This window comes from Micromesistius poutassou (assembly GCF_964030765.1).
Source record: "Micromesistius poutassou genome assembly, chromosome: 21".
Taxonomy (NCBI): domain Eukaryota; kingdom Metazoa; phylum Chordata; class Actinopteri; order Gadiformes; family Gadidae; genus Micromesistius; species Micromesistius poutassou.
Genome location: NC_140291.1, coordinates 11,425,011 through 11,445,020, shown reverse-complemented (window position 1 = coordinate 11,445,020; position 20,010 = coordinate 11,425,011). Strand labels below are relative to the sequence as shown.

Here is a 20,010-nt window from a genome sequence, read left to right as displayed (position 1 = left end):
AAAAAACTAAATGCCACAGGTGGTCTTTGCTTTGGAGATCAGATGGATACTATTGTCGGACATGTACATTCATTTCTGTAGAAAAACGAACAGACGATCGTGTCTGCGTGTGTGTCCTAGTTTGTGTGAAAGACACACAAGAGAGAAAAAAAAAAAGGAACCAGGGAAAAAGAGAGGAAAAGGAAAACCAAAGACGGAACCAAATTAATAAAAAAAAAAAAAACAGTAAAAGGAAAATAAAAAGGAAAAAAAAAGCAAAGAAAGCAAGAATCAGAGAAAGAGAGAATAAAAAAAGATAGAAAGGGATCGACATAAGTACATACTTGGTGATAATATCAACCTTGCTCACAGACACTTGTACCACATGTGCACATTTCAGCGTAGCCCCACCCAGAGGGCAGAGCCCTCCGGGAAAGGGGACAGATTACGGCGACCCAGAGCAGCGTAGCGCTGGCTGCTCCCCAGGCACAAAGAGCCTTTGTTAGGGGTCGTCCCAGGGCCCTCGCCCTGGGCAGAGGAGCCATCTTCCAGTGTGAGAAAAAAACATGAGCCTATTCATAAACCCTTGCAGGTCAGCTCAGTGCCGCCCCCTGCACTGTCTGCACAGAAATATCAGCTATTAAAAGGGACAGTTTAATGTAGGGGAGAAGGGCGGGGGGGGGGGGGGGGGGGGGACACACACACACTAATTAAAATCCACGCACATACACACTACAGCAAACACGCACACATAAAACACACACAGCGTTTAAAAACACTGATGAGAGCGGTGTTCCTGACCAGTCATTTCCCTGATGGTTAACCAGATTAAATGTAAGTCATGGAGGCACAACTGTAAACGTATGTCTAGTATCGAACATTGATCTAAAAATAAATATCCAACATGAATTTTTGTTGTCAAGGGATGTGATGACATTGATTTTCGTTGTTTTTTCAAAAGTGCATGGCAAGCCTTGCAATATATATGGCCTACTATTTCACTCACACACACACAAGCACACATACACATTTTAAGGACTAAATTCCATGGCTGGTTTAATCAAATTCCTTAATGTTATGCCAGACATTGTTCCTTATCTACTCACCAACCAATCAACCTCTCTCCTTTGCAACACAACATGACCGAAACCCTACAGTGTTTACTCAGTGTGCACGTGTGTGTTTGCGTGCCAACCATGCATGTCTAATGTGCATAATGTGCAAGTTGTCTTGGTGTTCAAGCAGAGTTTGTAATCGTGATTGTGATTCTCCGTTTGGAGAACACTTATAGAAAATTCTCACACCCCCAAAACATTATAATCAAACTAAATGCCAGGCAGGTGATATTTATAATTAGCAAAAAGACTATCCCTTGTCACTCAATGAATAGTAGGTTGTAATCAACTTTTTTTTATTTTTCACTACTTTTTCACCATCACTCCCTGTCTTTTCTTGCTGTATATTGACTCCATGTTGTATGTCTTCACTTGTGTCATTGGCAGGCTACTGGAAAGCTTGGCTTTCCTTTAAGATCAATAAATGATTATCTTGATATAATAGTCCATTTGAACTAGCTTTAAAACGTTATGGTCTATCCGTCTTTAGGGTGCCGTCAGGACTTTGGATCCTTCCCCTCCCCTGGTGGACTGAGTGGGACGGCCCTCGGTGGAGTTTCGGCCCTGGAACAATAAACAGCCCATTGTCTCTGACACTTCACACTACTGATCCACGCCCCGAAAGAACATAGCAACAACACACGCAGCCATTCCTCCGATAAAAGTAGAGAGAGAAAGAGAAACAGAGAGAGAGAGAGAGGAGTAGAGAGATAAAGAGAGGGGGCAGAGAAAGAGAGTGAGAGAGAAAGAAAGAGAAACCAGGATTGTGTGCGTTTTGCACACGTGTATTTTTTCGTGTATGCATGGGTATGTGTGTGTGTGTATGTCAATTTCAGTCCACCAAGTAAAAATAACTATGATGAAACAAATTAACTAAGATTATTCCACAGAATGTATGAATATAAAATCATAGCATTCTTTTTTTGGTCATTGTTTAATTTATATAAAATTTCTTTGTTCTAGTCTTTCTCCAAATGTTTTATATTGAACCTTGTATTTGATTTGATATTTGTATCTTATCTATTTCCCACAGACAGATTGCCTCACTCATGTATTATACAGGACACGAAAGGTCTTCCTGTTCAAATAAAGTCTAAAAGAATAAAATAATACACGTGGTTCATTGTGAGAGTTTGAGTCATTTAAATGAGTTGCAAGTTTGTAAAGTGAAACCAATCCCGTTCCACATCACCAACGATATCACAAACACCAACCAAAGTCCAACGCATAGTTTACTAATTGTCACAACCTGCCAATCCAAATGTTAATTAAGACCTGCTCATTTCCACTTCAATCACTGAGGGAAACGTAAACAACAAGAGAAAAGTGGTAGGCCTATATCTGATGGGCTGATCAGAATATCTAATGAGGGTATCATATAGTGAGGGCAGGTTTAAAAAAAGGCTTGGTTTCCTGTTCTATTGTTTGGAGTAAATCTAAAGAAAGAATTTGAGAAACACCTGTACCTACAAAATGTACACATTCTCACCTGAAGAGGTAACCTGATGAAGAAAATGAGAATATAAAGTCACGCTAAAGACGTCTAAAGTAGAGCCATGTGAGAACATTTAAATGAGTGTATGCAAACAATAAAGTGAATACAAATTTTTGAAAAATAAATACAAAAGTATATATATATATATATATGATCTAGTATTATATATCTGAGATGTCTCATTTTGAGCTGTAGATCAAACCATTAAAATATAGACCTAGCAGTATAGAGATTGACGTGTAAAACAAAACAAGAAGTTATTCAACCATGAAAGTACGTCGATATTTGTCTCAGCTGCCTGCCACCTGGTTCATCACCAGCATTTCTAGATTCCAGCATTTCTAGATTTATAGTCCAAATTAAAGTGGACAGATAAAGAGACGGATGGAGAGACAGAATGACAGACAGACAGACAGACAGACAGACAGACCAATAGACAGGCAGAGACATAGACACATAGACAGACCAACAGGAATACACCTGGCCAGACAGTACGGCAGAGACAGACCGGTCCCGGAGCGGTTTGGCAGAGACAGACGGGTCCTACCTTGCAGCTGCTGCAGCTCCAGTGCCAGGGTCTCCAGGGTGTAGTTGCAGAACTCCAGGTTCTCCATGGCCTGCAGACGCGCCTCCCTCTGCTGCTCCTCCTCCTCCTCCTCCTCCTCCTCTCCCCTCTCCTCCTCCTCCTCCTCCAGCATGGCGCGCAGCTCGGCGGCCGTGTGCGCGTACTCCTCCATGTCTCGCTCCACCTCCTGTATCCGTAGCAACAGGCGGTACTGCTCCTTCGCCTGCTCCTCCGCCTCCATCCGCTCCGTCTCCCTCCGCCGCTCCTCCTTCTCCGCCTCCTCCGCCTGCCGCTCCAGCTCCCTCTCCGCCTCCTGCCGGAGCCGCTCGACCTCCCGCTCGTGGCGTTCCGCTTCGTCGCACTGGAGCGCCGCCAGGTCGCCGAACTCGCCGCCTTCCTCTGCCGCCGATGGCGGCGGCGGGGGCGTGGCCTCCTGCTCGGGGGGGTCGTAGAATGAGTAGGGGGTGTTGTTGCCGGCGGGGGGCTGTGGTGCCCTGTGCCTGGGGGCCGTGGCGGGGACCCGCGGGGCGGGGCGCGCCGGTCTGTACGCCGCGGGGGCGGGCGGGCGGAGGAAGCGGGGCCGCGGCGGCGGCGGCCGCAGCGACCGGCCCCGCTCCCCCAGCGACGACACCAGCAACGACACCGCCGACGAGGAGGAGGCGAAGAAGCCGCGAGGCGGGGAGGGGGCGGGGGCGGGGGCGGGGGCGGGGGGGGAGCCCCGCATGATGTCGCCCTCGCTGCCGTAGTCCAGGATGGAGTAGTGGCGCGAGACGCACGCGTGGTCGCCGGGGACCCCGCCGCCGTAGTCCTCGTGGTCGTGGTCGGGGTCGGGGAACGCGTCGACGGGGTCCGGGTGGGCGCCCGTCAGGCTCCTCTCGAACTCAAAGAGCTGCTGGGACAGCTTGGACTCCAGGTCGCCGGCCGACAGCACCAGGGCGTCCAGGGTGAGCGAGCCGGGCAGCCGGCTGCGCAGCGTGGGCCGCGGCGACGGCGTGCGCCGCCGCTCCATCATGTCCACGTCGTTGACGCTCGAGTGCCGCGTCAGCTTCTTCTGCCGCTGGCTCTCCACGATGCGGATCAGCGCCTTGCCGAGGCCCGAGCCTTTGCCGCCGCCGCCGCCGCCGCCGCCGCCGCCGCCGCCGTCCGCCAGCGGCCTCTGGTACGCCTCCCTCTCTTGGGAGCGCCGGCGGCTGGGCAGCGTGAGGCTGTGGATGCGCTTCAGCTGCTGCAGCGGAGACGGCGCGTGAGCCTTCAGGGAGCCTTTGCCGTTGACCGCCGCAGCCGGGCCGCCGGCGTTGGAGCCCGCGCTGCCGTGCCGCCTGTTGCCTAGCGACGGCGGGCTGGGCCGAGGCGGCAGCAGCCTGGGTCTCGACGGCGGCGCCGACCGGGGTCTCCTGGATCCCGGCGGCGGCGGCGGCGGCGGCGGCGGCGCCGGGGCGGCCGGCCGGGGGGGCTGCCGCTGGGGGGGCGCCGGCGGCTGTGCCGCGCTGTGCGCCCGCGCGCCGGCGTCCTCCTGCGTGCTCCTCTTCTCCGCCAGCTCAAAGTAGTCCAGGTCCCACACCGTGTGGTCCTCGTACGTCGTCCAATCAGAGCCGTGCCCCGGCTCCCCGGGGAGTAGTTGAGCGGCGATGTCCTCCTCCTCCTCCTCCTCCTCCTCCTCCTGCTCCTCATCCTCCTCCTCCTCTACGCGGGCGTCGGCCTCCACCGCCGCCACGTGCCCGTTGTCCTCCATTTTGACAAAGCGGTGAGGGAACACGCCGCGGCGACCTTTGACCTCGCCTTCCAGCCAGCCGTCCTCGAGAGTGCTAACCACGCGGACGCGGTCACCCACGTCGAAGTCCAGCTCCCCCGCCTCCATGGCGCGGAAGTCGTACAGCGCCACTCCGTACACCCCCCCCTCCACCTCCTCCTCCTCCTCCTCCTCCACCTGCTCCACCTCCTCTTCTTCGTCGTCTACAAACTCCTCCTGCCGGTGCTCCTCTGCAGACATCGCCTCATCGTCCTCTTCCTCTTCCTCTTCGTCGTCGTCGTCGTCCTCCTCCGCCCTTTCGTACTCGTCCCTCCCGTTGGGCCTCCGGTCGCGGTCGGCGAAGCTCGACTCCGGCCGGCGGTCCCCGAACCCGGGGGTGAGGGGGGACCGCAGCGGCCCCAGGAGCTCCACGAAGCCCTCGGGGAAGACCCCCGCGTGGCCCTGCAGCTCCCCCTGGAACCAGCCCGGCTCGGGGACGCCCGTGATGACGATCAGGTCCCCCTGGCGGAAGTCCAGCTCCTCGCGGAGCTGCGCGTGGAGGCTCATGAGCGCCCGGGCCTGGCCCAGCGCGTGGGGCGGCAGGTCGGCGGCCTGGGCCTGGGCGCAGCGCAGCTCCGACAGCTGCCTGGAGCCGGAGGACAGCTGCAGCTCCTTCAGGCAGGAGGAGGGCAGAAGCCCCCGGGCCCCCCAGGCGCTGCAGCCCCGCTGCCATGCCGCGCTCAGGTCCAGGGTGGCGGCCCCGGAGTCTGGGGCCACCACATCTCCTGGGGAGGACAGGGGAGGGAAGGCAGGGGGGGGCAGGGGGGGGCGGTTAGCGGTGGATGATCTCCTCCAGCTCAGTGTTGCAGCTCCACATGTATTGTGTGTAGGACATAGGGTTTACATGTTTTCATGTCTAGACTTTGTATACTTGTATACTCTGTATACTCTGTATACTTGTATGCGTTTTAGTGAGTACGGAAACTGGAGGACGGGGATTATTGAAGAACAATAATTTAAACTTACATCCTGGACCCTATCGTATCCAACTTATTATAGTAGTTTGGTTCTCCCTCCCTTAAGTGTCAGTTTCCTTTGTTGTCCTGATGCTGAAGCACAAGTTCTGGGATCATGCTGCAGTGAGTAGCTACGGCGCTATGGGGAATTTGGGCTGTTTAGCCAAGAGGTCAAAGGGCAACATTCCAGAGCACCCTGGCTCCGCCTCCCCATTGTGTTGTCTGACCAATATGGAACATATAGTTATGACAGTCTCCATCTTAACTGTAGAGTAGACCAAACAAATGTGTCATTACTTCATTATATAAGCAGTATAGTTTTTGACGCTTGATTTCAGTTTTTTTTTTTTCAATAAATGAGAAACATAAATTGTTCTTTATATGTGCCCTCTATTTACCACAATTAAGTATTCATTTACTATATCAATAATACTAAAATATGTTTGGGAATGAAGCCTGATCATGGTTTTTCCCACAGATATGAGATAGTCTTTAGGCTTTCAACAGACATATGAGGTAAATGCAGTCACAAAACCACAAAATCTGTGTGGCATTTTCATCCTGTTGGGGCTTCTGGTGACATCTAGTGGTGACTGTGTGTAGCTACCACCACCGAATTCTACAATAGCATATACACACGTCAACTCTGATGTTGTTGAATTTAATGGAAGGCACCCAAACACAGAATTACACTACAACACAAGACATCATATTTACCTGAGCACACTGACATTATACTCCTTCAAATAAGTAGCAGGAGGCAAAGTGAAAAAAACATGCAGCGTTTAAATGACAATCACTTATAAGACATACATGACTAACACATAATTGTAGTCCATTTATGTTTATTTATTAGCAAATATTTTTACATGACTCTCCATTAAAAAAGTCCAGAATGCATATTTAAGTACGATAGTGTTATTCATATCAAAATATTAAATGTACATATTGCACAGCCAATAGTCTATGGTTATTTTTGCCGCCATTTACCAACAATAACATCCTAATACAAAACATTTGATTGTTACAACAGTCTTTACCATTTCGATCTACACACACGGATCAGGCATGGGCCGTGAAGCGAGCATGCCTGTGTGTACTGTACCTCTCTTTAGAGCGAGTGTCCCGGGCTCGCTGGAGGTGAAGTCGTTGATGCACACGTACAGTCTGTCCCCGGCCTTGGTGCTGGGGATGGGGACCGCCTCCACGAATGTGCTGGGGAACTGGCCTGCAGGGGGGGCGCCGCGGCATTGAGGGTTGGTCAGGTTCAGGTCATGTGAGGTGCTCTACTGCCTTCATGTTAGGGCAGTACGGTATGGACTAAGATTGATAGCGACAGTATGATTTGAGGCATAGACGGTACGGTATTATATCACAGTATGTTAATTTTATATTCTAATTTCGATATAAATGCCTCTGAAGGGGTAAAATACTGGTTAGGCAGATATTTTTTGTATAGAAGAAGTATTTTAAGAACATTTGTTGAGCAAAACTGCAATAGAAAAAAGTTCTAAATCTTTTATTTTTTTTAAGTTACTTCCAGTATGGATAGTATGGATTTCTTTCTCCACTTGGTCGCGGACCTTGCCGTATAGTTTTGGCATCTCAATTTGGCTGAAGTGTGTGCGGGCAGGTAACGCGTACCTGGGATCGAGTGTTTTGATCATCTCTTTAAAGCCCTTTCTATCGACATTTTGAAAGGGAACCACATAGGTCCTTACACAGGTAAACAGTGACGGCGTTTGTTATCTCGTTCCACCGCTGGCTTTTTTGTCGTAAGGACTGGCTTTGGAAAAAGCCTGCGGAAGCGATGTCTGAGATGCAGAGACAGCTTCACGCTACCAGCGCCTGTCTCGTACGGTGAATGAGAGCTCGTGAAGGGCCTGCATCCCTGCCTGCGTGCCTGCGTGCCTGCGTGCCTGCGTGCCTGCCTGCATGCGTGCCTGCGTGCTTGCGCAACAGCATACTGCCTGAGAAGGCAGTATGCTGTCAAATCGGTCCCTGGGAGAAATAACGTTGCACCGAATTGAAAAAGGAACTACGTTTCGTTACCATATTTTCAGTAGTTTCGCGTAACTTTACTTTTTACATGAAAAATAAGTTACGTTACCGTATTTACGTTACTTACGGTCACAGCGGTCTCACGGTACGGTCAAAATCCATACCGTAGCGCAAATTCACACCGGTGTACTTTCTATACCGTTTATACCGTACACCCCTACTTCATGTCATCTCATTTTAGGTCATGTAACGTTATGCCATGTATTAGTTATCTCATCGTAATCTATTGGAATCTCAAGTAATTAGATATAATTGAATATAATAATCTCAAGTAATTCGATTTAATTGTATATAATCTCAATGTAATTCAATGTAATTTCAGTGTTTTATTAATCTCATGAAATCGTATGTATTACGATGGAATCTAATGTAGTCTCAAGTAATCAATTATAACCTCAAGTTATATATGCAAATGTATGTATTATTTTGTCACTTTTATGTAATCTCATATTTTCTCTTGTAACCTCATGTCAAATTACGTTAATCCCATATAATCTCGACTCTCGCGTCATCTCCGGATGACGATCAGGCGGACCAACCACTCACCCGTGACTCCATCCTTGTTGCCGAGCAACCAGAACTCGTCCACCACACTGAGTACCTCGATGACGTCGCCGGCGAAGAGAGGCAGCTCCTCCGAGACGCTGGGGAGAAACTCAAAGACAGCCCGCACCACCAAGCCCACCTCCATCACTCATCCCCTGGAGAGACAGAGACAGAGACAGAGACAGATTTATTTTTAACTCTTAAATTCAGATAATAAAATGTATAAAATACATCGCGCAAAGATTACTTTTCACCTGTACAGAGGGTGTGTTTGTTTTGTGTGCTCGTGCGTACGTGTGTGTGTGTCTGCGTGCTTGAGTGTAAAAGTTGAGGAAGGGGGCTTGAAATGCCTCAGGTACGTGTTTCTTTCATGTACAGACATTATATATGAATGGACATATCTTGTTTCACCACTAGGTGGCTTAAATACACATATCCAGATGCTTCTTTAAAACCGAATTAGGCTTCACGTCACAAGCCTCCAACACAGAGGTTCGCATTGTTGTTCTTTGAATCCTTTTTTCCACATAAAATAAATAGCCTCATTTAATTTAGACTTCGGTGACCAATAAAGTACAAGTGTCAAAACAAAACAGGCTAACAATGCTATAATACCGATCAACAAGCTACCCAAAATCGGTCAAATTAAAAATAACGACAAAGACTTTAATAATTATTTCTCTAAGACTTAAGTAACCGCTCTCAGCCGGCGCTATACAGACTGCAGGTGTGTAAGGCGAGACGGAGGGAGGGGAGACGGAGGGTCAATGAAGCCTCTGTCTAGCCTGGGGGGGGGGGGGCATGGCAGCACCAGCGCCTCAGGGGGCGGGGGGGAGAGAGGGGACAGAGTGATAGAGAGAGGCCTCGGGTTATCTTGATAAGGGTTCTATCTAGAGACAAAAGAGATAAAGAATGAGAGAAAAAGATAAGAGAGAGAGAACGGGTTCTCTGGGGAGAGAAAGACGTACACACCTGTTTCCTGTGCGTGCGTGCGCGTGCGTGCACGTGCGTGCGTGCGTGCGTGCGTCGTTGCGCACCACAGCACAAATTGAAACCCAAGCTAGCCCATTAGCTAATGATCACACAGTAGGTAGTGGTGGGTAATGCGCAGCTCACATGCTAACCTTGTGTGGTGTGCCAAGAGAGAGAGAGCGATAGATAGATAGAAAGATATATATATGAACAATTCGTTTTAGATTCCCTTCAGAAATAGTTCAAGATCTGACAGACATCACAGAAGAAAAAAAAAATCTTTTTTTTTTTATGTATAGATTTAAACACTAGGCAAAATAGTTCCCACCCATACTTTATACAGACCACAGTAGCCGGAGAGAGAGAGAGAGAGAGAGAGAGAGAGAGAGAGAGAGAGAGAGAGAGAGAGAGAGAGAGAGAGAGAGAGAGAGAGAGAGAGAGAGAGAGAGAGAGAGAGAGAGAGAGAGAGAGAGAGAGACTGCTGAGCTAATCCCTGGGTGTGCATTCAGGCAGACAAGCCTCTTAGCCGGTATTTATGGATGGTCAGTTTGTCAGTAGTGCATGTGCTGTGTGACTCGTGCACACACACACACACACACACCAGACAAAGTCACTGTTGACCCCGAGGTGAAGAGTATTTATAAGAGGGGTAGTACTGGAACTATGCACACTATAGTCTTTTCCAACTAGGACGATTTTTCTATTGTATTCAATGTCGTACACTTATGTACAAGTGATTTAAAACATAGAAATGATGCACGATATGATATGAATAACTTTGATTTATTAACTTCCACAATTCTCTTCAACTTTAAGGCTGCAATCAGCAATTTTGCAAGCCCCACTTTGCTTTGATCAAATTGTGTTTTTATTGACTCATATTGTATGTATTTGTTTCACTACTGGCCATGCTATAGAGCCGAATGCATGAGAACCATGAGACTCAATCAAAACACAATTGAATCAAAACACAGAAGTAGCACTAGTAGTAGTATTGATATAAGCTATAAGGAATAATATAATTACATAACATAATAATAATACATTATATGGTGTTACATCCCAATCCAATTCCAAGTCAAAGTTTATCAACAACAATTTCATTACACAATTTAACCCACAAACCTTTGCAATAGGCCTGGACAAAATAATTAAATAAACACAGTGGAGCCAAGCGTGTTTTCACATGTATAAACACAACAGGCATTCCAGCGTCACGTTAAATCTTTTCTAAGATGACGTTCAAAGGTCGCTGGTTAGCAGGGGAGGAACTCAAATCGTCCTCAGGATTTATGAGGTCCTACTTCTGATACACCTCACGTATCCGGTTCACTATTCAAGTCATTCAGCCTACACTTACATCCATCGTGACTTCCAGTGAACTCAGATACAGGTCAGTAAGGGGCAGGTTTAGGGGTGTGCGCATCCTGCTTAATGATCACCTAGCGTAAGGGTGACATTGAGGGATCAAACCCAGAACCTTTCGCTTGGGAGTCCACTGCTCCCTAATCCTGCCCCCCTGTATCCAAACAACCAAATATACACAACCACCGTAACATCTATATACAATACAACTAGCATCAACTTCAACACAACTGCCAGACAGAGCTCCAGGAATAGTTATTTGCTATGAGCATTATTTATACTGGGGCATTTTTGGACTATTTTTAACTCAATGTCCTATGCTGTGTTTCCTATTGGCCCTCCTCCTTCCCTAGAAGGAGGGATCCCTCCTCCCTGGCTCTTTCTCAGGGCCTCCTCTGACTATTACCATTCATTGTTCTCCTGGCCCTACAGTGGGCCTTAGGGTTAGGGGTCTCTCTTTGGCAGTCAGAGAAATAAGTTAAATAGAACTGACCATACGAGCAGAGACAGACTTCAGGGTAGGCCTGGGCAATAAAACAATAAATGATCGTATCGTGATAGACTTTTGATCAATATCAATATAAAACATTGTTCAATATATACCGATAAGCAACTGGACCACTGAATCTAGCAGCTGGGTTTGTTACACAAACACGGTTCCATACTTATTTACAATATTTTAGTGTTTTTCATTGTTGTATCGACATTGGTGTATTTATCAATGAAGAACAGTGGAAGGTCATATTAAGTGTTAAACAGAAGTGTTTAAATCCAGCATGGTAATTCCTAGTCTTTTTATCCATAGTTATCGATATTGATCAATATAATCAAGTTATATTGTGATATGTCTTTCAACCATATCGCCCAGGCCTACTACAGGGTGCCACTCATCGGGGTTGTGGAGAAAGTAACAGGGTTATGACAGACAGCTCACTCAACAGCTGTCACACACACACACACACACACACACACACACACACACACACACACACACACACACACACACACACACACACACACACACACACACACACACACACACACACACACACACACACACACACACACACACACACACACACACACAGCTGAAAGTGCCACAAAGCAGCAACTGTGTGCGCAAAGAGAGATGACACTGCAACAATCGACACACTCATGATATGTGTGTGTGTGTGTGTGTGTGTGTGTGTGTGTGTGTGTGTGTGTGTGTGTGTGTGTGTGTGTGTTTTACAACACATGCTTCTCATTGGGGTGACTAGTCTTCTAGATTTCACTCCCTCACACACACACACACACACACAGTCTGTTAACGGGAACAGTGTGAGGAAGTTTGAGTCCATGCATCAGCTTCTATCTGTCTGCGGTTTGTAAGGTTTGTACATTCTGAATGTTTTCAATAGGACAAAGTGTGTGTGTGTGTGTGTGTGTGTGTGTGTGTGTGTGTGTGTGTGTGTGTGTGTGTGTGTGTGTGTGTGTGTGTGTCCTTTTGAACACATCCAAATTCTCACCTGGCACCCACATGCATGCACAATGCTATATAAAAAACACACACACACACACACACACACACACACACACACACACACACACACACACACACACACACACACACACACACACACACACACACACACACACACACACACACACACACACACACACACACACACAGGCAGAAGCCTCTGGAGAGCCCTGGCTGGCAGATAGGGAGTGGGTTTTTGCTGACCAACCACGGTGCTCCCTACTGTATAGCATCACACATTCAGCCCAGCGCTGGACTGTTCTAGACATTAAAACAACAACAAACAACAATAACGGGACATTTGTCTCCCTTGCTTTTGGCTTTGGGATCGTCTGGTCTGTCAGCACATGGGGGGTTGGCGGGGGGGGGGGATCAACACATTTCAACAGGAGTCATGTAACCATACCAGGGTGGTGGGGCGGAGGGTAGGGGTCCATGCGTCTCTCCCTTGACTCCCAGAAGTCTTGCTGTGTGGTCGAAATCAACTGCATCTAACAACCCGATTATCAGCGTTTCAAAGGGACCCCATACTGGTAAACTGTGTTTTCACAGGCGTGCGCTTTTCTAGCAAGGTCCTCACAGTGGTCCTTTATCTTCATATTGGGCTCCTCAGAGTGTCGTACACAGACAGAGGAGAAGAGCCAACTGAACATCTGGCAGGCCCACATCTGCCAAACACTGAACACAAACACAGCCAATGATGACCACATGGAAGGCCTCTTTAAGACCAAAAACTGCAAACAAACAAAACAAAGAATCTGGATTTTTTTTCCTGTTGGAGACTTCCAGCTCTGTCTTATTCTGTCTGGATTTTTTCCGCTAAATTTTCTACCCTAGCTTTAACAAATATAATTCGGAATTCATGAACATTTTACCCAAGTAGGGTGTGGCTATAGGCCCCCAGAAGATCAGAAATGGCCCTGGAGCTTAGGGTGACCTGAATCTCTTTTGACAAAAATCACTTATAATAAACAACATTGTCTTAAATCTTCCTTTTAACAAATTAACATTGACTGAAAAAAAAAAAAACCTCAAAACTCAATATCGAGGCCGACATAAGGACTATGATTCATTATGAATCATTTTGTATCTTTTTTTCTCATCCAGTCCAACTGGGAGCAAAACACACCTTCAGGCTAGCTGGGACTAGTCCAGACATGGAAAATAACTCGTTAATTAGCTCAGTCCCCACAGGCCGTTGAGAGAGTCAACATGCTCCCTTTGGCTTGCTTTACCTTTACCTTTCGCAACACCTTCATTGTGGACTCACACTCTCTCTTGTGCTCCTCTCTCTGGATAAGGAAGGGCTCGGTGCCCATCCTTGTTCCATCGTGGTTCTAAGTTAGTCATTACCGTCTACCTGTTCCAAACTCTGACTCAGACCTTACAGTGTTTGCCATGACAACCATCTACATTGCATTTAAAGTGGCAACCCTAACTCATCTGTCCCTCATCCCTCCTCTGATCTCCTCCCTCCTCTTTTCCTTTAAGCTTTCACACTCTTCTTTTTCAAATTGTAATGTAATTGTAATGTAAATGTAGAACACATCAATAGAAGCACACATGTAAGTAACATACAGAGACACAGAAATACATACACACATTTGCACATTTGACAGCTAACACCAAATACAAAGATTCACACACACACTTGAATGCACGTCTAGCACAAACACACCCCTAGACAGGCAAGCAAACTTTCCTGAACTTTCCAAATGACACACACACACACACACAGGGTGGAGCTCCGATCCTGCATAAACATTTCCAGGGTGAGGAGGAACAGTCGAACAGTGGAATTGTGCTGTGTTGTCAAGGAAACGGCTGGAATTGTTTGGGGGCCAGAAGGTTTTCCCTGTGAGGACCCAAGAGGTGTCCGTAGATATGCCACACCCCATCCTCCGAGGAGAGGACCAAACCATTTTCATATGTGATGTTACGTAACTGATTTTGATGGCATCATGTTCAAAACCTTTACCAAAGATGGTAAGTTTTACAAAAATAGCATGCTTCAAAGCTCTAAATAACCCACCCTTTTAATAATCTCCCTAGGTAGGCAATCTAAAGTTCGGTGTTTCCAAAACAATCCATATGAAGACATGAGGGCTTAAAAGTGTAAATCTGAATAGATCTATGAAAATCGAAATATCATGTCCCGTCATGGCCGGAGGGCTAGAGGGCTGGATAGTCTAGTGGGGGGGGCTTGACTACGGAACTAAATGCTCTGGGTTGGATCCCTGCAATGTCCGCAGGCACATTCTAGTTCTGGACAGGAGCAGCCTAGCCCCTACCTGCTTTTTATTGATGTATCTTAAATAGACTCCATGTTGCTTCTGGATAAAAGTGTCTGCTCTACTTTATTGCCTGATCATTTTCCATGATAATGTTTTAGGACTGTATAACTATTGTCATTTGGTTTGTCATGTTTTAAGGCAGAGTACCCTTTAATCAATCCTAATAGATTAATATGGATTATTGACTAAATGTTGTTGACCCGTTCCCTAATTAATAAGTTATGATTTCCCCATAAAGGCTATTACATATGGGCTGAATAGGCTACTACAGTGGAACCAAAATGATCATTTGTGTGAATAATATGATGGAAAAGCAGAAAAAGTCAACTTATAACTTTTAACAATTACATATATGTAAACTTAAACATTTGGGCAACATATTACATACACAAATCAAGCTTATATTACATGATAAGAAACAAACAAATGTAAAGTTGGACCATAGAGAACGTTCTAGCCCTATATTAAGTCGTGTAGCTTTCCAATCAGGATCTAGCCAAACGCACACATAATGTTTTCCCTCCGTTAGCATCAGATCCTCGTTTCATGTCAGCCCAGGAACATTTTCTGCCTCGTCAGCGAGTAAACCAAATCCCTCATCTCACAAAAATGTTAAGCACGCTGTCATGCATTTCTGTTGCTCCCCAAAACCTCTGTGTTCACTGTGTGAAGTAAGGCATAATAGCATGGAGCATTCAATAATGTCAAATGTACTCTTTAGCTTGAGCTATTGTAGCAGAGCTTCGGTCTCACAGACCCCTTCCTGAGAGGCTCTCATTCAGGAGAGCGGTTCTTGGGGGACAGTTAGTAGGCATGCCCCCAACCATAAGCCATCAAACCCGCAAGGAAAATGACTGCTAACCCCAACCGCTCAACCATCCAAAGGGAAATGGCGAGAAAGAAATGTTGAAAGAGCCAGGGACAAGAGATTCTGTCTTCCAGGATGTGAATGTAAGAGGTGCTGAGTGGACTGTTGGCTAGGCTACACCGCAGTGCACCACTGTAAACTGCTAAGCTCCAAGTTCCTTCCTGAAATGTCAATGAAGCAATGCACGGCAACAATATTGATAGCATGTTGAGCTAGCTAACTTGTCTGCATTGATCCCCACCGTAGAGCTATGGCTATGACTTTAGCAAGTTACTATGCTTTTCATGCTATTAAGGAGCAGCTAGGAGGGGTGGTGGGGCATCTTGCTACGGATGCCTAAAGTGAGGCTATTGACATTGGGGATTGAACCCAGAACCTTTCGACTGGGAGTAAACCACCATGACAATCAGTAGACTATCCTGCCCCCTTCTTCCACCAGCAAACATTACAGATACATTACACAGGTGCGTATTTTCACACGCAACATGTGCTAAAGAACCCACTCGCGCGTCTCATATCCTGTGTCACCAACAATTGACACAAGATGCAATAGACAATATCAATAATTAAGCTTAATTAAGTTCACCAACCATCCAAAAGGAGGAGTGGTCTAGGCTGTAGGAAGATGATAAATTGTACTCCTAAAGTGTTTGACTGCCAAGGGCCAACTGAGAGGGATGGGTTTGATCCCCACATGTAGGTATACATGATGAGCAAAAAGCTTAACCCTTAACTGCTCCTCCTTGATGACATGCATCGCAATGCACTGCATGTCGCGTTGGACAAAAGCATCTGCTAAATGGTTAGACCTGAATCTGACAGAATACCCCAAAGACATTCACTGTGATTGTGTGTAGGTTAATGCTAACATCAATACCCGTTATATCTGTATCCATTCAAACAGCAGTGGTCTATAAAACGGTTATAGTGTTGGCCGGCTCAACCAAGCCTCATTACCATCTAATGTAAAACACACCCTTTGTGGTGACCACACATTTAAATACACAGGCTGATACCTTCGACCGCGTGTGGGGATATGTGCATCATTCATAGATTACACTTCCTGAGCATACAGGCACATTCAGAAGTACTTTGCGGAGAGGAGGAGGAAGTAGGATGCTAGGACGCCCCTTTAGCTCAGGTCGTGTTTCACCTTGGGAGGGTGACGAAGAGCAGATTGGATTCCAGAATGTTCCAATGATTATAATGTCATGAGGCAAGTGATTGGCGGATGCTACCTTCCCCCCCTGCTAGTTGCAGGATTAAAGGGTCACGACGGCTCCACACCGACAACTACGGTCCCGACAAGCAGACATGAGGTAGCACCAGAAGACCATCCTGAGTTGAGGATCAGTCTGGCATTCGCTCTCATTGAAGCCAACGGTCACAACACAAACAGTTCCAACAGGTTCATAGCTGCTGGGGAGAGGGACTTTTGACTTATAATGAGGCAGGCGTAGACAGGAGGGAATAAAGAAAGGAAACATGGAAGAGTTAAGACCAACATTATATGGACTGAACATTGTTTTGGTAACAATAGACAACGTGAAGACAGACATGATCCTTCAATTTGTAGTTTGACTCTCAATTTGTTTTGATGTTAAGATATACAGGTTGTTACATGTTATTGAGTTGTTAACTCAATTAACTTTTAATTAACTTTTTAATTGTTAATTAGAGAATAAGCTTGAAAGACGATTTTCATGGTTTGGTACTTTTTGGAAGTCACCTGCCGCACCACAGGAGATGTTATGAGACAGAATTCCTATTGTTACATCACATAGTAAACACACGGATAAATCCCAAGCCAAAGGGAAGGAATGTTTGGCCTTCTGTCAGAAATACAGAATGTCAAGCAGCTCTCAGGTCTGTCTGTAGCCATAGTAACTATTACTATGGCAACTGAGCTACACTGTTAATGGATGCGACTCCCTGAGTTTGCTGCAGTAGATGGACCCATTTAAAAACGTCAAATCTCTATGCTTGTAACTACAAAACTATTACAACTGCCACAACAGACCTGTGTTTGTCTCCAATCCCCTCCTCTACTACTGGATTTATGTTAATTTAAAAGCTAGTAACGCTGCATCTTTACTTAGAAATGTAGACCATTGTGTTCTCCAACTTATATCATAATATTGACTGGTGAAGAATAATTTGTCTAGTACGATTACAAACGACATCAACACACCCCCAGTTCAAGGCTGATTTCATGTGTTGACTGAAAAGCAGTGCCATGTAGACCAAACAGAGGGTGTCATCAGCACCAACATTTGCATAAGGGATATTGCGAGTTCTAAATGTGTGATTTCCCTCTAACTACAGCACAGCGATAAACTCAACGGACACCAACCAGTCGTACTGCTGTCAAGCTCTGTATATAATTGGCAGTATTCTGTATTGCATTGCCAGTAGGCTTTGCAACACCATATAACAAATACCAAATAACAACATCATCTTATATCAGTTCTATAAAGAGCCCACTACAGTGAGAAGAAAGACTTCTGATAGAGGACACATATCTAGAACAGGGATGGGCAACTGGCGGCCCGCGGGCCACATGCAGAAACTCGATCAACAAAAACCGTACCTTTCAGTCAAGATGAGAAACAGTATCTGTTCATAGAATTCAAAGGCAAACCCATGTGTCTAGTTTGCTTAGAAACAGAAATATCAGCTATGAAAGATTTCAACTTAAGTCGCTAGTACAACTACTACAACTGCACTGAATATAATGCTAGTTGTTGCACATAATGTTGGGCCACTGTTTTTCTGTTTTGTGCCATCATTGAATGATGATGTATGTGCCATTTGCACTGAAAAAAAAATACTAAGCACTCATGTGGCTGTTGTTGTTCCTTTTAAAACAAACTTGTTGTGTTTGTCGTTTAACAAGAGTATAGACATGTTAAAAATGCATTTGAACATGGAAAATATGAAATGAATGTAAGTTGGTTCAATTACATAGGCTATGAATCTGAATGCATTTTTAGGTAGTGACCAGGAAATCACATCTACCAAATTTTTAATTTGGTAGACTGATACAGACATATATCTACACATAATTTGTTCTTATTTTGAATTTTTCTCTCATATCCGATTAGGTGAAGAGGGCGGTCATGTGGCCGTGAAAAATTGTGGCCCTCTTTATAATGAAAGTTGCCCATCCCTGATCTAGAACAAGGACAGGTAGAGATCCAACCTAAAGCAATGAATAATGAATAGATCAACTACACGCACACCCACATGTAATTGAGACTGCCTGGCTTATTCAGTCCCAGCCCCCTCTGTCACCTGCTTGCTCTCCAACTATTTGTCTCGATGGCAACACGTTATAGTGGTGAGCTCGTTAGAAGATCAAGGATTTAACCATTCAACCAGCATCTATCCCCAGGCCAATCAAAACATGTGTATTGACACTTAGTATTAATTGCACCAAAATTTAAATAGGAGAGAAATTAATATTTGAAACGGTGTTGGTACATTATGGTTCCTCAAACGAGTTTTTAGTCATCAATCAACCCCGTGTCCATGTATGTTGGTGGTTCCCATGTACACACTGGACCATCTGACACAGGGGCCACATGTGACAGAGAATAGGGCATTGAGGGGACTTCTCACAGACCACTTTGACGAGGGGCCCGGATCAGATCAGATCAGATCAGATCAGATCAGAAAGTGGATTTCTCCAAGACGTCTTTTACTAGGGGCCCGGATCATTCAGCTCACGTCTGTCCCTGATAAACGGATACTTTGTATGCACAGAGCACTCTGTGGATGAGCGGTGATCGTGCTGGGCTCGACCCAGACGAGGCGAGATCTACGCCCTGTATCACTGCCAGTCAATCTCGGTCGTGTATACGCTTTCAGATGCATGTGTAGTAACGTTGGTCGTGAAACAAATGATACAGTTACGAATTGTCTTCTTTACGCTTCAAGAATTACACTTTTGGAAAGTAGCCTGAAGTGAAGTAGAATGTGATTTGCATTATCCGTCATGCATTTTGTTTATTTTATCTGGAAAACTAAACGATTTAAAACGAAGCACCTTTAAAGAGTGTACAGAGTCACTACAATGCATCGCTTACCTGTGTACGCTTTCAAGTTTTCGTGCGGAAAAGTATAACGATCGGCCGTTAGATCCTGTTAGACCAGACATCCGACCGTGGCCGCTGCTGTGGTGTCACTTTATTCTCTTAAGTTATGGCATCAACTTTAGCGACATAAGATTAGCCATGAGTTTTTAACTTGAGATCACTAATGCGAGAACACCGGCGACTTAAACGAAGACTGTAGACCTGTATGCCACACGGCAGGGGTGCTGCCGATGCCGAAGTCTCGATGGGATCAGCTGTCATCCAGTAGAAGTTGCAACCACTAACTGGTTGGTTGTCCGCTCTCCCATGCCGACGTGAACGCCTCATGGAATATAAAATGTGGAACGCCTCTGCTCTTAGGCTGGCTGAGATAGTGCCTGACTTAA

The 20,010-nt window shown here is 46.1% G+C and overlaps 1 protein-coding gene across 2 annotated transcripts in view; it reads right to left on the bottom strand.

Annotated features, from left to right (window-relative positions):
* The window catches only part of dnmbp (dynamin binding protein), a 45,875-nt gene extending 26,018 nt beyond the window's left edge, over nt 1-19,857 (bottom strand). For both annotated transcript variants that reach the window (XM_084485224.1, XM_084485225.1), the window contains exons 1-4: nt 19,616-19,857; nt 8,507-8,661; nt 7,005-7,127; nt 3,137-5,668 (exon numbers count right to left, since the gene is read on the bottom strand). In XM_084485224.1, coding sequence (XP_084341350.1) covers nt 3,137-5,668; nt 7,005-7,127; nt 8,507-8,651 — 2,800 coding nt within the window. In that variant the 5' untranslated portion in view covers nt 8,652-8,661; nt 19,616-19,857. The remainder of the gene's footprint in view (nt 1-3,136; nt 5,669-7,004; nt 7,128-8,506; nt 8,662-19,615) is intronic.
* Nucleotides 19,858-20,010: the final 153 nt, after the last annotated feature.